Source organism: Gallus gallus, chromosome 2 (genome assembly GCF_016699485.2).
Source record: "Gallus gallus isolate bGalGal1 chromosome 2, bGalGal1.mat.broiler.GRCg7b, whole genome shotgun sequence".
Classification (NCBI taxonomy): Eukaryota; Metazoa; Chordata; class Aves; order Galliformes; family Phasianidae; genus Gallus; species Gallus gallus.
Genome location: NC_052533.1, coordinates 144,317,767 through 144,338,624, shown reverse-complemented (window position 1 = coordinate 144,338,624; position 20,858 = coordinate 144,317,767). Strand labels below are relative to the sequence as shown.

The 20,858-nt window shown below is 37.5% G+C and overlaps 1 protein-coding gene across 5 annotated transcripts in view; it reads left to right on the top strand.

Annotated features, from left to right (window-relative positions):
• The window catches only part of TRAPPC9 (trafficking protein particle complex 9), a 474,624-nt gene that overhangs the window by 211,243 nt on the left and 242,523 nt on the right, over window positions 1–20,858 (top strand). For all 5 annotated transcript variants that reach the window (XM_015283239.4, XM_004940062.5, XM_040690620.2 and 2 more), the window contains 2 exons: window positions 871–1,024; window positions 12,392–12,482. In XM_015283239.4, the coding sequence (XP_015138725.1) occupies window positions 871–1,024; window positions 12,392–12,482 (245 nt within the window). The remainder of the gene's footprint in view (window positions 1–870; window positions 1,025–12,391; window positions 12,483–20,858) is intronic.

Below are 20,858 nucleotides of genomic sequence, written 5' to 3'. Positions count from 1 at the left end.
CCCAATACATTCCACGGTTCTATGATAACTAATGCTAATTACAGAAAATACCTTCTGGTCTGGTGGCGTTTCTTGTTGGTTTCTGTTACTGCTATTCTTCTTCTGGCAACATTTGGAATATGTTTCTATCATTGATAGATGCAGAAATAGAGTAAGAGTAATCCTGTGTATTCCGTGAAATGCCCTTCTCACACCTCTGTTCCACTGTAGGTGTGTTTCCTTGTGATTGGTTTTAAAAAGCCGTAGCTTGGTCCTGTGTTTTCCTTAAGTGCAAAGTCATCTCAAGAGCGATATATTTTAATTCTTCCCTAATTATTTTTCTATTTCAGACAATTCAGGAAATTAAAGCTGTTTTGGCAGCACAGTATATTAGATCTGCTATAACCACATTTCATGTGATGTGAGCTGCTCTAAATTGCCTTCTAAATTAGATTAGTGATTCTAGTTTAACATATAAGTATTTAGTATGCATAACAACATAATATATTTAATTTAATTTGCTTTTATGTCTCACCATACATTTAATAAAACAATTATTTAACTATTTGCTACTGATGAATTATACTATGGTATTGAAATTAATATTGCCTGTAGTTCATTAACATACATTAAGCAGGAAGCAGATATGTTCTCGAAGTCGAAGAGAAAGGTCATATTTGACACTTAGTACTGACATCATTTTGTCATTCTTTCCCAAGTTTTGTACGGAAAAATTCCATGGAAAAGGTTGGAAATAGGGTTGTAAAAGCAGGGAAGTGCATGTGGCTTTCAAAGTGTGTGAATGTTTGGGTCAGGACACACTTTTGTACATAATATTTTGTAAAGTTGTTATAGTGAAAATCCTTTTTTTTTTTTCCCCCTTTGCTACAGTATGGCGATCCAAGTTGACAAGTTCAATTTTGAGAGCTTCCCAGAATCCCCTGCAGATGGGACACAGTATGCGAATGCAAAGCAGCTGGAAGAAGAAAGACAACAGGCAAAAGGTCTGGAAATTAACAGCAAGCTGGATATTTGCTGGAAAATTATATCCTTTCATAAGTACTTGCTTTAAAAATACATAAATAGCTGCCCTATGACATTTTATTTAATAATTCAACTCACTTTATAACAGTGTTACTGAAAAGAAAAGTAATTATAACTATGAACCTTATAATAATTATAGACTGTTTAAGGTTAATTGTGCTGTATGGTGTTTAGATGATGTCTGGATCTTACTATAATGGCTTTTTTTTTTCTGAATCATTGAGACTTACTGAAACCCTCTGTGCTTTACCCAACATTTAGGGAACTGAGGAAGCATAGAATTGATGAGAAGTGGTTTTATGGGGCCAAATTTTTCAATTCTCTCCCAACACTGTGTAAGTGAGTCATAAAGAGGTACATGAAGCTGAATTTAGAAAGTTTTCATATATTTAATTAAATTTTAGCAAATCAGAACATATTAAAATAATTTCTAAGTCTTTTTAACAGATGTAATAATTAATCTTAGATAGCTGTCTTACAGCTTAGAAAGGACTTCAGCGATGACTTAGTCATCTTAAATGTAAAATCCTCATAATAATTCTATATGCAGTAATATATTGTTATTAATAATAAGAGTTTACATTAAGCAGCTTTCACGTACCTTCAGTTTAGAGTTAGAATAAGCCAATGGTGCTTTTGTAAATTCTATGGTTTCCATTAAAACTGTTATGCTTTGCTTTCAGAAATAAACCTTTTTATAACTGTCATCAGGGAAACATCTCCTGCAGCCAGTAGTCCCCCAAACCATGTGCTGATACTCAGCATCCTTCAGGAGACTGATGATTTTTACTCAGATCATCCTCACATCTGCATGATGCCAGGAATTGAGAGAAGAGTGGCAGTCAAATCATGGTTTGTCCTTAGAGATAGATGTCTTTTTGTGCCTATAATTGTATTTTATCTAGTGATCTGAAATGGATTTTTTTTTTTAATTCCTAATTATTAAGGCTGCACAAATCTGCACAGGGTTAGTCAAAGGGAAGACGTGTGATGTAGATGAGATTCCTAGTGCCTATTTCCATCCGGACTCCCTAGGCAATATTTCAGAAAGAATTCTATTTATGCAAAAATGTCAGTATTTAACTGAAACTTGCTGAAAATTTTTCTGTTATGGAGAGATATAAATATTCTTTGATAGCACAGCTGAATTCTCATGTTGGAATTGAATGTATAGTTCTAATAATTTTGTCAGGGTGTAAAACTACATCCTCATTCATTTCTGTTGCTGAGCAACACTGTTTACATATCCTCTGTGTTCTGTATTTAAACCCAGTTTTAATATTCAGGCTATCATGGCTGACACATAAGTCAACGCCTTAGAAAATTAGGAAAATATACATTAATTCTGTTTGTTGAATTAAGTGCAAGAATTAGTTTCAGTACTTTTAAGATTTGTTGTGAATGTTTTCTTTGTTCCTAGAATCAAAGGTATTCTAACGTAAGGTACTGAATTACATGTGTGTGCTTAAAAATTCTTGAACATGTATTGTTCAGTATGTTTCATCGCTCAATCAGAGTAAATCTTTCATAGAATCATAGAATTCTTTGAGTTAGAAAGGACCTTTAAGGGTCATTTTGTCCTACTCCCCTGCAATGAACAGGGATATGCACAGCTAGATCAGGTTGCCCAGGGCCTGATCCAGGCTCACTTTGAAAGTCTTCAGGGGTGGGGCATCAACCACATCTCTGGGCAACCTGTGCCAGTGCCTCACCATTCTCAGTGTAAAAGAATTTTTCCCAGCTCTCTCAGCCTGTCCTCAGAGGAGTGGTGTTCCATCCCTTGGATCAGTTTTGTGGACCTCCTCCAGATGCACTCCAACAGGTCCATGTTTTTCCTGTAGTTAGGACTCCACATCAAGATGCAGTACTCCAGGTGAGGCCTCACCAGTGCAGAGTAGAGGGGCAGGATCACCTCCCTCACCCTGCTGGCAGCCCAGGATCTGGTTGGCTTTCTGGGCTGCAAGGACACATTTCTGGCTCATGTCCAGCTTCCCATGCACCTGCACCCCCAGGTACTCCCCAGGGAGGCAAGGCTATGCTCAATCCTTTCATCCCCCAGTTTGTTTTGGTAACGGGGGTTGCTGAGACCCAGGTGCAAGATCTTGCATTTGGATTTGTTGAACCTAATGAGGTTCACCTGGGCCCACTGCTCAAGCCTGTCTAGGTCCCTCTGAATGGCATCCCATCCTTCTGGAGTGTTGACCACACACCACCGCTTGATGTCATCAGCAGACTTGCTGAGGGTGCACTCAATCCCACCGTCAGTGTCACTAATGAAGATATTAAAGAGTATCAGTCTCAGCACTGCCCCTTACAGGACGGCACTCATCTCTGATCTCTGTACAGATATGGAGCCACCACCCTCTGGACTCAGTCCAGAGCCAGTTCATTGAACAGTCCATCCAACAAGTCCATTTCTGATCTTTTTATTTCTTAGAGCAACATTTAGGTGTCAACTGTGGAAAAAACCAAAACAGCACAGTTCTCCTCTCTCTTCAGCTAAGTCTGAGAAAATTAATTTCTGAGAAAGCTGTCCTTCCACCAGAATAATTTGATATTGGCCAGTTATTATTTTAGACATAAAGATAGCTTACCTGTGTAAGCTTTGTTTCCCTTCAGTAGCCAGCAGTTTAGAATTTAAGAGATTCAGCGTTCTTAAGTAAGCAAAGCTGATGAGTAGCTCCTGCACCAGTTATTTTTACACTTAAAATACTATTAGATATATGGTATAAACAGGAAGAAAGAGATCGTCTCAGTGTTTTATACCTTTTAAGTAAATCAGCTTGGTGAGCTTGGTAACAAGCTTACAATTCTTTAAATCATGACAGTATGCGCTTGATAGTGTATGAAATCATCACCTGAACAAATGCTTCAATTTTTAAGTGTGTGGATGACACTGAATGGAATAGAACACTTCAGTTGGAAGGAACCAGCAAAGATCATCTAGTCCAACTGGTTGCATACTTGAGAGCTAACCAAAAGTTAAAGCATATTACTGAGGGCCTTGACCAAAAGCCTTTTGTAACACTAACAGGCATGGAGCATCAACCACCTTGCTAGAACCCTGGTCCAGTCTTTCATCACCATCATTGGAATCAAGGAAATTTTTCCTAATGTCCAGTGTGAAACTACCCTGGTACAGCTTCATGCCACTCCTGCATCTGTTACCAGGGTGTGTAGACATCACCTCCCTCTGTTCTTCCCCTCTCCAAGATGTTGCAGAGAGCAATGACGTTATATCTCAGCCTCCTTCTCTCCAAACTGGACAACCCAAGTGTTCTCAGCCTCTCCTCATAGGATATGCTTTCCAGCCCTTTTACCATCTTCATTACCTTCCTCTGGATCCTTTAAGTATCTTAACATCCTTTTAACATTGCCTGCAGTAAAAATGTTATATAGAACCCCTGTGAGGGTAAAAAACAGTTTACAAATAATGAGGATTTCAGGTTGCATCCATATGTCTTTAGGAGCATCAGAAATATCTTCCAGTATGAAACATACATTTCCATTGCTTTATTCATTCAGATATTCAGGGCTTCAAGTGATGAGATTTCTGAGTGCTTCATTTATGAGAGTAATGTAACTCTTGATCAATTTTCATATACTTTTGGAGGGCTGAATGCAGGAGGTAAAGACAACACAGCATATTATTCATTGTAACCTCTGTACGTTTTTGATAGAATGAAAATTATTGGGAAAATAGACCTTCAGTGAAAGCTTACTGCCATGCCGTTTCAATTAAGAAAAATTCTGAAGTAATTTAACTTAGAGTGTCATTGAGATTATAGGTGTATTGAGATAATTTAAATTAAGAACATGCTGTCTTGTTTTTTAGCATCTGGTAGATGGCATCTGGTTTCAGCTTAACAACCAAGGTTTATTGTTATAATACAGGATTTGAACAGATGGAGCACATGTAGTATTAAGATAGCTAATATTTTCAACTTGTGCTTCTCTTCATATTTTATAAATATTTTTAAACAAAATTTATATTTTTTGGAAGGAGCTTCTATGCATGCTGTCTCTTAGATGAAGGCATCTGTAACAAGTGTTCTTTAAAGTTTGCAGAGTGCTGTCTGTGGTTCTGAGTGCTCTGTCTCTTCATGTTTATATTCTCCTTCTCCTGGTTTCTTCAGAATTTGGAGTTAAAAAACATTGCATTCCCCATGTGGTATTTGAAGGGCAGGTTATGCCTTTATGCTCTTTACACACTATGCTCTTTGTTAGACTCAATATAGCTTCTTATTCTTCAGAATATTCAGTTGATCTGTGCATTCTACATTTTAACTGAAGAAACTCAGATATATTCACCCTCATTTCAGAGAATTTCGTCACACACAAGTGATCTCCAGCTGAACATTGATAAATCCTTGCATATTTTTTTCAAAAAGAAATGCAAAATATGCAAGGATTTATCAGTGTTCAGCTGGCTGATGGGATTTTTTGTGGGAAGCATAGAAAGGTTTAGTTAGAGATAGCATCACAAAGTTATTCATGCTCTACTTTTGTATCTACTTCTTATTTACTAACTCTTGGGGACTAGTCCATTCCCATCCTCTGGCTATGGGTGCCTCTTCTCTACCCTCATAATGAAGTGAGATAAGAACATCTTTGCTGGCAGACTGGCAAGACTTGTGTGTCTGGCTTTAAACTTAATACCTCAAAGGATGGGCATGTAAGCCTCTAGAGTAGTGGGAGAACAGCAGAGAAGAGATAATTGTGTGGGAGCATGTGGATACCTGAATTACAGAGACTTGGAAACTTGGAGGGAATGGATGCCATTCAGAGCAAGGTGGAGAATTGGAATAACCTTATTGATTTTAATAACAAAAAAGGAAACTCCTGCACCTGTAGTGGAGCTATTCTGTGCATCAATATACACTAGGAACTAGATGGCTAGAAAAAAAGGACATTGTTTCCTCTTGGATATTGTCATCTGTGAGTTGATGATGTATCCTTGTATGGATGAAGACTCACCATGTCTTGCCCTGCACAAATGAGAATATAGCAGCAAGTCAATAGAAATGACTGTTATCATGGAATCATAGAATGGCTCTGGTTGGAAGGCATCTCTAGTTCAAACCCCCACCATGGACAAAGTTGCTATCCACTGAGTCGGGCACTAGATCAGGTAGCCAAGGACCCCATCCAACCTGGCCTTGAACACCTCCATGGATGGAGTACAGCTCCACAAGCTGTGTGCGTGACCTGTTGCAGTGCCTCACCACTCTCCCGTTGACACTTCTGTGTGTGCATTTGGAATACTATGTTTTTGATCTCTCAGGGTGACGGAGGTTTTGAAAATAGGATATAGAAGGCTACCAGCATGATTAGGAGGCCCCTGTGACCTCCCTTCTTGGGGATCAGGTTTTTTTCTTTGAGTTCCTAAGGTGTGGTTGTGATGAAGACTGAACTAGACCATGAGAGATGCTCAGTGAAAGGATGAGTGTAGCATGTTGCTGCCAGACAAATTCTAGTAAGGCACTGGGAAAAAACCTTTTCACAATGACAATCCAGTAGTAGAACAGGTTGTCCATAGGCAATGTTGTCCATCTGAACAAGGCCTTAATGATGTACTGTTTTCCCTGCTTTGATCATGGGGTTGTGCAGTGATCTCTGGAGTTGGCTTCCAGTACAGGTTGTTCTGTGATTTGTACAGCCGTACAGTGAACTGGATAAGAAAATGACCGTTGAAAAATAAACTCCTCTTCCTCCCCCTATCTCCTGCTCTCCTTAGGTTAGGTTTTCAGACTGAGAAATTTTCAAATTTTGTGAATGAACTTCAATTTCAGTAAAGTGAGACAATTAAGTTTTGGAATCATACTCATGAAAATATTCTGAATCCAGCCCTAAAAGGCCTTAAAAATGAGATTTCCTATGGTTCCGTAAATATCTTGCTCAATCTCTAACTTTCCTAATAGACTTTTTTATTTTAACCTCAGCATTACTTCCTGTGGTTTCTGTGAAGTCTGTCCTATTTGAAATATTTTACTGTAGTTCTAAAAACTGTGTGCTGGGTTCCTTCCACTGGTTTGTCTTTTCTATGTTTAAATCTAATTGCTATCTTTTTCTTTCTTTCTTTCTTTCTTTCTTTCTTTCTTTCTTTCTTTCTTTCTCTCTTTCTCTCTTTCTCTCTTTCTCTCTTTCTCTCTTTCTCTCTTTCTCTCTTTCTCTCTTTCTCTCTTTCTCTCTTTCTCTCTTTCTCTCTTTCTCTCTTTCTCTCTTTCTCTCTTTCTCTCTTTCTCTCTTTCTCTCTTTCTCTCTTTCTCTCTTTCTCTCTTTCTCTCTTTCTCTCCCTCTCTCTTTCTCTCTTTCTCTCTTTTTTTTAATCACATTTTCATTCAGTCATGTTGCTGGTATTGTTCTGCGGTGTAGCTATTCTTGCCTTGATATGTAGAATCCAAAGTTGGAATCAATACTTCAGGTGAGGCTTCTTGTTCAGATATGCTTGCTCTGAGGACAGTAACTTCTTTCCAAGTGTCCTGTGTTTGACTGATTTTGAGCATGTAGTCACAGAATCATAGAATGGCTTAGGTTGGAAGGGACCTTAAAGATCATCTAGTTCCAACCCCCACTCTGCCGTGGGCAGGGTGGCCAACCACACATAACCAACTAATTATTCCAACTTTCATTTAATTTCATCTGGTTTCTGTAAGTTCCCCTCACTTATTAGGTTTCTGAACACCAACATCTTTTCCAAATACATAAAGTTCATAAATGTATTTCATCGTCTAGTAGCCAATCAAAATTTTGAAATGATTAAGTGTTGGACAGAAACTTGAGTCATCTCCTTTGATGTGCTCTCTGGGTTTGACAGCAAACCACTGGTAACTGTTACTGAAATACACTTCTCTGTCTGTCTGTTCAGCTTTTAATGACTTCATATTGATCATAATTATGAATCTCCAGTTAGGAAAACATTACATGTTTTGACTCTTTTGAAAATCTGTAAAGGTTTGCTAAGAAATACTTTCATTAGATGAAGCTTTGTATTCCCATACATCTTCTTAACATCAGCAATTGTTTGCAATAGTAAGTGTTGAAGTTAGGAAACTCGCTAACTGCGTGTAATTAGTTTTAATAATGAAGTACCACAATAATAATAAAGTAGAAAGCTTAAAATATGACTAAGACTGCTGCTATAAGTAAACTCTGATCATTAATCATTTAGATTTGTTTTTCATTAGTATAATCTTACTTATGAACATTTGCTAATTTGTTTATGATTATGTGCATGCTTCCACCTGTATTTTTTTGCAAAAGAACTGAGAAATATATTATTGAATATAAATTGTTTTGGAAAGATGCTAGATGTGGAATTCTGCATAGCAGAGAGGAAAAAAATCAGTAATCACAGAATCATACAATCATTGAAGGTGGAAAAGACCACTAAGATCATCCAGTCCAACCATCAACCCATCACCACCATGTCCAGTCAACCATGGCCCTCTGTGCCACATCTACACAATTCTTGAATGCATCCAGGAATGGTGACTCCACTGCCTCCATGGGCAGCCTGTGCCAATGTGTCACCATTCTTTCTGAGATGATTTTTTTCCTAATATGCAACTTGAAAATTGTTATATAGAAATCTTTTGAAAAACTGTCTTGTCTTTTTAGGCTGAAGTTTCTGGGTAACATGCTATGTTACAGTTGTAGGCACCCAGACACACATTAGACAACCAAGATGGTATAAAAGACTAAATTTTTTGTAGGGGAAGTAACTAGTTCATTTGACTGTCATTCAGGTTTTCAGTAGGAGACAGGTTACGTTATATACAATCTGTTGCTAAAAAAACTTGAAATAAAGGTGTCTACATGATAAAATTAGATTACTTTTTTTTAATAGTATCTAATGGTTATGTGTTCATTGGCTCTGAGGCCCTAATTGAAACTAGTCTTACTGTTCAAATGAAAATATCTTGAATTTCCAAACCTGAAGAGTTGCACTTGAAACTGGAAGTCATCTGTTTCATTCCAGACAGATTCATGTGCTGTTAATAACACAGAGTCAGCTATTGGAAGTGAGACCCAGGAGATGAGAGGCATTTAAAAATTGGACTACTATGGAATAGCAGGTTTGTGATAGCACTGACAATTCAGCAAAATGAGTGCAGGTTTGTAAGTACATAGATTCTACAATGTCAGAATTCAACAGCATGTAATTCATTGTATCTGTGCAGGGTTGTTTTTGTTTTTGGTGAATTTTAAATTCTGGGTCTTAGTCTTCTGTCATTTATCAGATTGCACTGTGAGCAAACAATGGAAGGCTATAATAGCACTCCCCGCTCCAGCTGTTTTGCTTTCATTGATATCTAAAGGCTTAGCTTAGAAATAGGCAAACTTGAATTAAGTTGTCCTCTCTTTTTGCTGTCATTTTATCCCAGAATGTTATGATTTCATCTACAAAGGTGATGTGTTTGCTGCACTGTTCAGTTTGCTCAGTATTATCACAGTCAGGAGACAAAGATCTCAGTAATGTTGAAATTCAGTGCTATTTGTACCCATTAGGCATGCTCAGACCATCTCACCATATCAAGTTTCTCTGTCAACATCACTGATTTTTTCCTTTGAGTCTTCTTGGCAGCAGAGCTTGACCTGGACTTAAGATACAGGACCCTTTGCAGGCAAAATTTTAGGTATTACTTTTGAGGATTTGCTGGCAAAGGAACACATGTTTTTTGAATTAGTTTGTGCAACTCAGACACCTATTATATATTTGAGCCTGTTTTGCCATGGCCTTGGGGGAACCTGAATGCCACCAGCACTCACAGGTCATTCTGTGGAATAATCTGAAGACAGAGAGGTTGCGTAGATTATTATCTGGTATAACACCCTGCCCTGCAACTTTTGTCTTTTGCCCCTATTCATTTTATTGTGTTTCTCCAAGAATAGTCTAGCTCCATTATCTCTATATTCTCCCACTGTGTTATCAGTGAAATTTCTTCCCATCCTTTCTTCTCAAGACTAAACAAACCTTGGACAGTGTTCCAGGGAGTATTTTGTTGTCTTGTAGCAGGGAGCAAAACCTGGACGAAGAGCTTAAGTGTGAACAGGTCGCTGTTTTTATTAATTGAGGCATAGCTGTGTATTGTCTATTAAAATCCCTCTAAGCACTTGCCATACATTGGGAATAATGGCTGAAAAATAAACTTTCTTCTGGTTATTCCACTCACCTGAAGGAACATTTCGTATTTTTATTACTGTTATGGAAATATCACATGCATAGCAAAACATTCTACATCAAGTATAAGAGGTGGTTGGCTTTAGAAATAACCTGCAGATGTGTTGTACCTGAAACTGCAAAAATACATTATCCTTATGAATACTTGGACTTGGTTTGATAGCATTTACCAATAATAAACTTTGGAGAATCACCTGTTTGATAGTCATGTTGTGTTGATATCTGAGACATTAGGCTTTCCATGGAGGCTTAAGCAGTAAGAATTTGTAATATTCCAGGCACCACTGTGAGCCAGTTAAAGTAAATTACAGTTAAGTTAGTTTAACATTAGATTTAATGGCAGCTGCTCTGTTTTAAAACTTCTTTAAAATACTGCCTTTTTATTAGTGTTTTCTCTCATTACATTCCTAGATTAGAGATAACAGAATTATTTATCTGCCATATCTGTAAAGTACTTCCTGTTATGTATTCACTATCCTATAATTTGGTTTATGGAAATTATTCTGCCGTGCTGGTGTCCTGGGTCTTATTTTGCAGCAGCAATGTTTTTCTGAGGTGGCAGGCAGCTGCCTTGGATTTTCCAAATACTGAGTTTTGTGTAGTGTTGTTTATGGCTTTCAGACTCTTTTCTCAGGGTTTGTGAATTCTTTATTTGTAAACTTTTAGGGAAATTAAAGCTATTTAATACATTTTTCTCAGGTCATAATAAGGGCTATTATAAAAAAAAAAGTTGGAAGAATGGCATGAACTGTATTGATTCCCTTTTTCTATCGTCTCCTTGAGCCCTTGAGTCTCAGCCACTAACTGTTAGATCTCATTTTAATGTGAGATTTCAAGAATTTTTTTAAAGTCTCCTGGTAAAAATCGGTTGTCTTCAGTATTCGTTAATTTTCTTTTCAGTGACACAGATGAGAACATATTTCTTCGGTCAGATGATGTGCCTCTCCTTGTGGAGTTTTGAGCTCATAGATTCCTCTACCTTTGCTTAGTTTTGAGAAAGATATTTTCAGTTTTTTGCAGTAGTAGGATGAAGCCTTGAGGCATCTTCCTAGGAATTCAGCCTGTCATTATGTTTGGACATCACTTCACCTGTTGTTGTTTCAGTAGAAGATTCCTAAGTTGGATAAGGGGTGTTTTCATGAAGCTTATCTGCTGTATGTGTGGCCATAGAGGAGCTGTGATCGCTCCACTTCCACTTAATCCTGAAGTTAAATACCTGAAGGGAGGCCACAGATTGGCCAGAGCCAGGCTCATGGGTGCCTATTGACAGGACAAGAGGCCATGGGCAAAAATTGGAGCCCAGGAGGTTCTCTCTTGGCATCAGGGTGCAGTTCAGTGCTCTGCTGGTGACAGAACGATGGCACAGGTTGCCCAGAGATGTTGTGGAGTCTCCTCCTTGGAGATGTTCCAGAGCTGCCTGTGCACAGTCCTGGGCACCCTGCTCTGAGTGTTCCTGCTTCAGCAGAGGTTGGACCAGATGGACCCAGAGGATCCTTTCACCCCCGACTATGCTCTGATTACTCTGTCTACCCGGGACAGGGGCTTCTTGTGGTACAAAACCATGCCGAAGTCAGTGAATGCAAAATTTAAGCAAACTATGAAGTCATGCTAATTTGAAAAGAAGAACTCTGATGCTCTTCCTGTTACAAATACATGTTGGCTGATGCATCCCACATTATCTTTATGTTACTATTATAATTTCTATGTATTATTTATAGTTACTATTCTTAATTTGTTTAATTGGAAAACATAATCTTTGTGTTTCGTTGGCTATCACGTAACCTTTTATATCAGAACTTGTGTAACTTATTTTGGCTTATTTCTGGTTTTCAGATTGTTCTTAATTGGTCATTTTGAATTGGGATCCTGCCCTGCATACTTCTAGATTCTGCATTTTCTGAGCTTCCAGACATTTTTTCCCTTGCTCTTTAGAATGGTTCAGACACTTTTTACCTTTGCATCTTTGTATTTATCACCCCTCAGTGGAATAAAAGTCTTATATTCTGAAGACATGAACAGCTCTACTTACTACTGTGAGGCAATTCATTGGCTAATAAGCCCAAATATATAACTGTAACCATTAATGAATCTTGACGTTGCAGTTTTAATTTGCAGTCATAAAATCTGTGCATATTGCATGCTCTTTTTCTCTCCAAATCAAAGTTTTCCTTAATTCTCATTTACCTTTCCTTGAAGCGTGAAGGGGAAGCAAGCGTGGAAGGTGTTCTTAATCAACTGGTCCTGGAGCATCTACAGTTGGCTCCTCTCCAGTGGGGTGAGTAATGTCAAAATCTGCTGATGATTTCTTCAGAGTACAGACTGGTTTGTAATTTCTGGCAGCACAAGAATGATAATATTTTCATTCACTGATGATCTACGACACAGAAGAATTTGCTAAGATGTTTTTCCATTAGATGTTTTGCTTATGATTTAGCTGAAGAGAAATGTAAGGTGTATATCTTTTAAGTATCATTGCTCAAGTGGTAGTAAATATGAAAACTGACTATGCACTTTTGCCTATGCTTTGTGGTCTCAGTGTTTTGTAGGAGAGGTGGCTGCTGCTGAAATTTTCCCTTTAGTTGACAGTGCATGTTCTTAAATTTCACTAAAATATTTTCATGGAATTGCAGCATAACTTGTGGTGTATTTCCCATCATGATTGATATTTTTTAGTAGTCCTTGTAAATCTTTATTTTGCGTTTAGAATGATGTTCCAACAATTAACTATTGAATTACGTTAATTTTGAAGGGTCTTGATAATGTGACTTCTATCTGTTCTTAACAAGGCTAGAGTAGTTATTTTGGAACACGTGGTGCTTTATCCCTGGACCTTCTATTGCCATGACAGGGTGCAGGAAACAGTTGCTGCATTAGTGAGAAAATTGTTTTCAAAGTCTTTGTTTTTAAATTCTGCACTCCTTGTTTTAATTAATTTGATGACCTAGAGAGGATCGGTTTAGAGGAATAGCGATCCATCACCATTGACTAAGTTACCTATTAAAACTGAAAAGATCCCCCCAAATCCCTTTCTTGCAAATGCTTTTTTTTCCTCCAAGTATGTGGACCATCTACAATGCATACATAAAAACTTGTATACATACCTGATTTATGGATAGGAAGGTTAAAACTGGTAATGTTTTAAATTTGTTGTGTTGTAAACATGTCAAACTTGTACCACAAACATCTTTTTCTGAAATCATGCTTATCTGTCATCTGCTCCTCAGAGGATTCAAAGATTTGGTAGTATGTGCTTTTATGATGTCTTTGGTGATGATTGCCCTGGTCATCATCGGTAAAGCAAAGAGCGGGTATTTCATGTGTCTTGACAGCTCAGCTCCCCTTGGGAGTCATCTCAGTTCTGCTGAGTCCCACTGACCTTGTTTGTAGCTTGGGCTCTGTGTTTGGAAATCTTTCCTTAGAACTCTTGCACTGTTGAAAAATTTTCTTAGTTGTTTTCTTTTAATTTTCTTTTTGCTGCCAAACACCACCTTCAGACCTCCTGTAAAATAGGCTTTTACAGTCGTGGGACTGTATTTGCAAATCCAACTTAAGTGGTGATTTTCACTGGTATTTTGATCCATGTAAATACTCATTTTGCAGGTCTGGTTTGTTTTCACGCCTAATAAATTCTCAAATTGAAATTACTATTAAATATATTATCCTGTTTGTATAGCACAAGAAATGTCTTAATGTAGAAGCTGTAGCTCACTGGAAAAAAATATTGAAAAAGAAGTATGGATTAAGTGCCTGATTTAACTTGAAAACAAAAGCAAAAAGTAAAACTAAAAGCCATGGAGGATTTTCTTTCAGTGAGCAATAATTTCAAATATTCAGTAGTATAATATTTGCTACCCAATCTCATTACTCTGCAGCCAGGTAAAAATATATGCAATCGTCATGAGGTAAGCTAACGAGCTCCCTCAGGAAGTGTGCCATGGCAATACAGGCTAACGTTGATTTATTAGTGCATGGGGTGGATGAGGATTTAAACGATTGTCTTTTCAACTCAGTAGTTCCCACCCAAGAGGTGGGAATGATGAAGATATCTGGTCATTGACGAGTTTCTGTGTGTACACATGTAGACAAGGACATGCATTGTCTTTCAGAATGTAAATTTTAGCCAGAATATGTTTCCTATTCAATAGTTAAAGGCATTGTAAAATGCAGTGTGTTTCCAGTCATCCAAGATGTAATACACATTCTGTTTCTCTCTTCTTTTTCCTCTTATTTTCAAGTGATTAAAGCAGTCTTTGTGTTTTCATATGATATATTATAGGCCTTAACTTTCTTGTAAAAATCAGCTTTTTTAGTGATACTAGTCTTTGGTGAGTACCAATAATGAGATAATCTTATGCAAGCTATCTTAAATGTTCTTTGACCTTTAACATTCCTCCTTAATGAAAACTGTCATCTTAATGTATATAACGAATGGGGCAGTATTTTATGAATGTTCTTTTCTCATCCTGCCTCTGAATTTTTTGATGTTATTGCTAAGTTACTTGAATGTAATACGATAGAATCGCCTACATTAGTTTTTTTTTTCTCTTTATCTTCACATTATTTGTAGTCACAGCCTTGCTTTGCTTTGAGTTTTTCTTTTCTGTAGAAAGAATAATTGGCATTTGTGTGAATGTTCCTTATGCTAGCTATCATTGTAATGCAACCTCTGAGTATATTAGCTAAGAAATGTTGCCCCAGCATTGCGCAACAAAATTGATTTAATGATTATTCAAAGCTTTTCCTATATTGATGGCTACAATGAACAGTTTACTTTATTAAAAGTGCTCACACTGAAACATGAATGAATATTTAAAATGGTTTTGATTAAAAAATGACTGGCTCTTGTTCAGAATTAGAAAATCTGGACTTCAAGATTACTTTTGACATGCTTAATTCATAATAAATTTCTAAAATTATAAAAGTATATTGAAATAGTTTTTCATCTGAATTTTGACAATCCTGTCTTTGCCTCATCAAATGCAAGGCACAGAGTATTATTAAAAGTTGATGGCACTGAAATTCCTTGTAAAGGTTAGAAGTCCAGGCCTGGGGCCCCCTGCACAAGAAAGACGTGGAACTCTTGGAGTGGGTCCAGAGGAGGGCCACTAAGATTATCAGAGGGCTGGAGCCCTCTTTCCTATGAGGAAAGTTGAGGGAACTGGGCTTGTTTAGCTTGGAGAAGAGAAGGCTCGGGGGAGACCTCATTGTGGTCTTCCAGTACTTGAAAGGAGCGTGTAAACAGCTGTTTCCTCTCCTGTTTATAAGGGTGGATAGTGATAGGACAAGGGGGAATGGTTTTAAACAGAGACAGGGGAGGTTTAAGTTGGGTATTAGGAGTAAGTTTATCACACAGAGGGTGGTGACACACTGGAACAGGTTGCCCAAGGAGGTTGTGGATGCTCCATTGCTGGAGGCATTCAAGGCCAGGCTGGATGTGGCTCTGGGCAGCCTGGTCTGGTGGTCGGCGACCCTGCACATAGCAGGGGGTTTGAAACTCGATTATCACGGCGGTCCTTTTCAACCCAGGCCATTATATGATTCTATGAAGCCAGCCCAGAAGGTTGTCAGGCGGAGGAAAAAAGTGTCTCTTAGTGGACAGTGAGGGTTGTGATCTCATCTGATAAAGTGATTGGAGAAGGAAAAAAGTATTTAAAACATGAAGAATCATAAAAAAGGAAATATGTCGGAGGGGAGAGAGAGAGTTCTTAATATGTTGTTAAAATTGATTTTAAGATTTAAGACATCTCTGGAAAATGAAGTTGTCTATTAGCGAGGTTAGTAAATCACACGTAATTGGAAAACATAATCTTGCTCAACACCAGCAAGTTCAATGTTCTCTAAAATTTATGACATATTTTCTTTTTACTGCTGGGCAACAAACCAAATGTAGAAATAGATGTGGTTTTAAGGTGCATATATTAAAATCATCACGTCAAGGAAACACAGCCGGCAAAGTTTAATGAGGAGAACCAAGACCCTTCCAAGGAATATGTCTTACAAATCCTGTGGTTAGATTTGAAAATGATCAGATGGAAGCAAATGTTATTACTTGCAGTGCAGTATTTTTTCAGTCTTTATTTGATTTATGTTACAATGTTTTGCAAGCAAGCAAAATTTGGACACCAAACAGTTAGCAGTTTGATGGTACTCTGCATTTTATAGCAAAATTATCAGAGGTACAAATGCCATGCAGAAAATGTTGTTACTGAACTTGAAATAGTCTGAATTTGAAATAGGCTTTTGATTAAACCTGGAATAGGCTGGGCCCGGGGTATTCCTGCATTAAAATTTGAGAAGTACCTCTTAAACCAGAGATTGCCAGCATTTTGCTTGCTGTACACAAATCTTAGAGCAGCAGCATTCTTGAAATTCCCCTCCTATGTGAAACAAAAGCGACTTACCTCACTGGCTGCAAAAAACAAGGTAAAGACCTTGTTTTTTCCTAATGGTCTTTATATGTGGAAGATGTATTAGAGAAGTGTGATTTGGAATTATAGACAAATCTTGAAGTGCTACATGTCCTAGTGTATAGGGCAAATGTTTAGCTTTTCTTTCCCTGTAGAAACTGGCTGAATAACTGAAAACCAATGGCTACACATAAACTCTGAGGACAGTACTTACAGTCGTTTTCTAGGAACCATGCAAATGTCAAGCATCACTGCAGGCGAAGTCCAGAAATAGCTTTAAGTTTTCATTCATTCTTTTATTTCATTCAGTCATTTCATTCATTCTTCACTCTTCCTTTCTAATATTAATCCTATTGGAGGAGATACCATTAAACTTAATGACAGAGTTAAATGCACTTCATAATGCAGGATGTTTCATTTTCCAGTACATAATTGAGGGGAAAACTAACAATACTGTTGAATGCTCTCTAGATCAGAATTAGGGAAAGTGGTGGTTAGTACCCAAAATCTTAGTTTTTTTACATATAGACAGAAAATACTCCACATTTTGTTGTTGGTTCACAATAAATTGTTGGTCTGCTTGCATGGTGCAGGCATATGGTACTTAGAAAAAGCTCAGAAAGTCTGAACAGTGGTTTTAAATTCTCCCAGGTAGTTGGCAAAGAGACAGCAGAGAAGTAGATTTAAAACTATTTTGGAGTGTTTAATGAAGATGGAGCCCATGACAGCTTCTTTGGAAGAGTTCTGTCTTGTTAAGTTTAACAAAACATCTTATGGAGCTATTACTTTTTAAAGAAATTATCTTAATAATATATTTTTTCTTTTAAATAGCATCAAATCACGATATTTTTTCAGGGCTTATATATTTCATGGAGCTTAATTATTGAAACTACTCACTCACTTTATTTTGCATTTTCCAGTCTTATCTTAGACCATAATTAAATCTTTCTTTCCACAGTTTATGTTATTAAGTGTTAGGGATTGCAGCAGTGTCAAATCAACCTGTTCCGAATATAGAGGAAAATGTTTTAAAGTGGCTCTCTCTGAGAAGATGGTGGAGCCGTACGTCCCTAAGCTCGTGCTTTGGCTGCCATCTTGATACCCTGACAGCTTGTTGTCCCCAAGGGCCACTTAAAAGAGCCAGATCTCTGCCAACATGATTATTGTTAACAGTTTTATTTTAGTCAGGGCAATCGTATAATGTTGCTCATTCTCCATGTTTGAAATGTCAGTGCTGTCCTGGTGTTGTTAAAAGAACGGATTTAAGGGGAAACAGCAAGGAAACAGTTTTGCTTTTTCTTTCAATAAACAAATCACTCATAGGCCCTCCATAAGGTCACATGGATAAACTCTATACAGAGATAAGATCAGGAATATGAAGCGATCAGGAGCATATATGAATGTTGGTCCTTCAAAAATATTACAAATATTCATTTATCAAACCAAAATATTCTTAAATTATAATTTAGATTTACAGTAGTATGGCTATTACCATCAATAGAAAGTTGAAACCGGAAAAATTAAAGAGGATGCTCTCTGTAAGGTAGAGAATCACAATCTGATTCATAGCAAGATGGAAACTGAGAAACAATCTGGAAACAAATGGATTTTACTAGGTAATCAACCTTTCTCATCCATTTAGAAAAAACTTCAGGTTTCTCATTTTTATTTTTAAGATCTAAGAGAGGTGGGAACACTTTCGTATCTTAACAGCTTGTGTGCAGGCTGTTTTGGAGGATATTTTGGCAATGTCAAGCAAGCAACATGCTTTAGTTACTGGGAAGTGTTAAGGGACTGGGGTAGTACACTGAAAAAAAGGACTAACTTGATAAAAAACTAGGGCATCTGGCACAAAATTAATGTTCTCACATGTCAAAACATGCTATTGTGTGATATGCTTTGAATCAGCTGTTGCTGCTAATTCTTACCAAAGCCTTGGTTACCCAAAACTGAGAGGAAAAACTTGAAGAGAAGGGGTTTCAGACCTAAACGGATCAGGAGTGATTTCAAATGAAAGGTACTGAGGAAACGTACAACACCATGAAGTGAAAATAAATGAACAAAAACCTCATGTGAAAGGACAGATAGCTTGAGATGGCTGGGTAGAGTGCCAGTGGTTACCTCCATCTCAGATTTCTGAACAAACTGGTAGCTGAAGCCGCAGATGCAGCATTTTTAACAAAGGAGGGAGGAGGCTAGAGGGAAGATCATAGAATCACAGAATGGCTTGGCTTGAAAGGAACCTTGAAGATTATCCAGTTCCAACTCCCCTGTCGTGGCAAGGTTGCCACCCACCGGATCAGGCTGCAGAGGGCCCCATCCAATTTGGACTTGGGCACCTCCAGGGATGGGGGCATCCACAGCTTCTCTGGGCAGCCTGTGCCAGTGCCTCATCGCTCTAGATGAAATTAACAGCTTAAATCTTGAAGAGCAGCTTAAAGCTTCAAATTACCTCAATTTCCACATGTGGTAATGTGACCTTCACTGAGTGTAAGAAGTCCATCCAGCTGCTCTCTCCTTCCACCTCTTCAAAAGGAGGAGATGGAAAACAAGATGAAAAAACTCCTAAGAACAAGGTGAACACATACCAATTATGATCACAGGCACAACAGACCCAATTTAGGGAAAATTAATTTACATTCTTGACTACTAAAATGGATTTGAATAATAGGAAACAAATTAAAATGTACTAAATGCTAATGGAGTGTAAGTATTGGTCTAGAACCACTCTTTTGCAATTTTGCCACTGTGAACTGCTAGCGATTTTTTGCATAAAAAAAGGAGGAGAATAACCTGATGAAATATGCTGATGGCTCAGAGATGAACACCACCACCTCTTCAAAAAAGGATCAGGCTACCGCATAGGAATCGATAGATAATCTCAAAAATCAAAGTACCATAACTGAAATGGATGACATGTAGTCCGGAAAGGAAGGTTATCTGTTCTGAGACTAATAACACAGAGATCTGCTAGAAGTTCAGCTGTCTGAAGTGACTGGAGAGGAATTGATTAAGTGTTGCTCTGAGCTACCAATGTGATTCAGCTGTGAAGAAAGGTGTTTGATGTCTGTGCAGGTCTCTAATGGAACTCCCCATGGGAAGCTTCTTGTAGAAGAACTCAAATCAAACCAAACTAGAGTAGGAAAAAATATGTTTTGTAGGTAATCAAGGAGTGAAGACTTATTGTTGGATTTGTGTTTATGTTTGTGGGGTTTTCTTACTATGCTGAATAAAATCAGCTCAGATATCAAAAGCTGAGTAATTCTGGGAGGTGGGTTCTGTGTTCACTGCTTAGATATCTAATGCAGTCTCTCTTGCTTTGAAATACACTTTATCTGGTATAAATCGCTTTCATTTAGCAAAATCAAGGCATATGAAGGAGAGCTGACTTAGTTCCAGACATTTGTCAGAGGACCAAGTTGCAAGGAGGGTAAGAAGTTGCTGAAATAGGGTGATTTCTGTCATAAGTAGCATACTGAATAGTAACTTTATTAATAAATGCAATTTATTCTGAAGGATGCTTAAGAATATTAATGCAGTCTTAGAGCAGGAATACCAGTAGGGAGGAAATTACCACATGATGGTATTGGATTTAATATGAAAGGGAAATAAAAACCCAGAACCTTGTGATAGCAGAATAATTAACTCAAGTTTGAGTCATGCACATACACCTAATGCATTTTGTTGCAATGAGTGAGTGACTTTGCTTTCGGTATTTTGTGTAGAAAACATTATTGTCTTTTTAAAACAAAACTACTATGAAAGATGTATGCATGGCTTACTTCTTTGTAGGAATATTGCTTCCAACAGTGCTGCTAAGCCATAACAGGCGATTAAGGAGCAGTGTAAGGATGATAAATTGTTGCATAGTTTTGGAGCAAGATGCTTACCTTTATATGTATTGTTATAAGCAAATTGAATAATAAATTAATTGAATATCCCAATTAAAAATGAAAAGCTATCAAAATAATCAAGAAAACGGGTTACATTTTCAAAAAGAGGTGTAAAGACAATTGTAAGGAAGAAGATGGAGAATACTAAGAAAGCAGTCAGTGAAAAAGTAGTCAGTAAAAAGTATCACTGAATCTGCAGAGAAATAGATTTCTGTTACTTTGATGGACACAGAAGATGGTATTTGAATAAAATATAGAGAAATGTAATTCAGCTTGTGGACAATTAGAAAAGAATAAAGCAGGAAAGATCAGAAGATGTATGCGTTAACAAGAGAGGCAAGAAAGATGCTT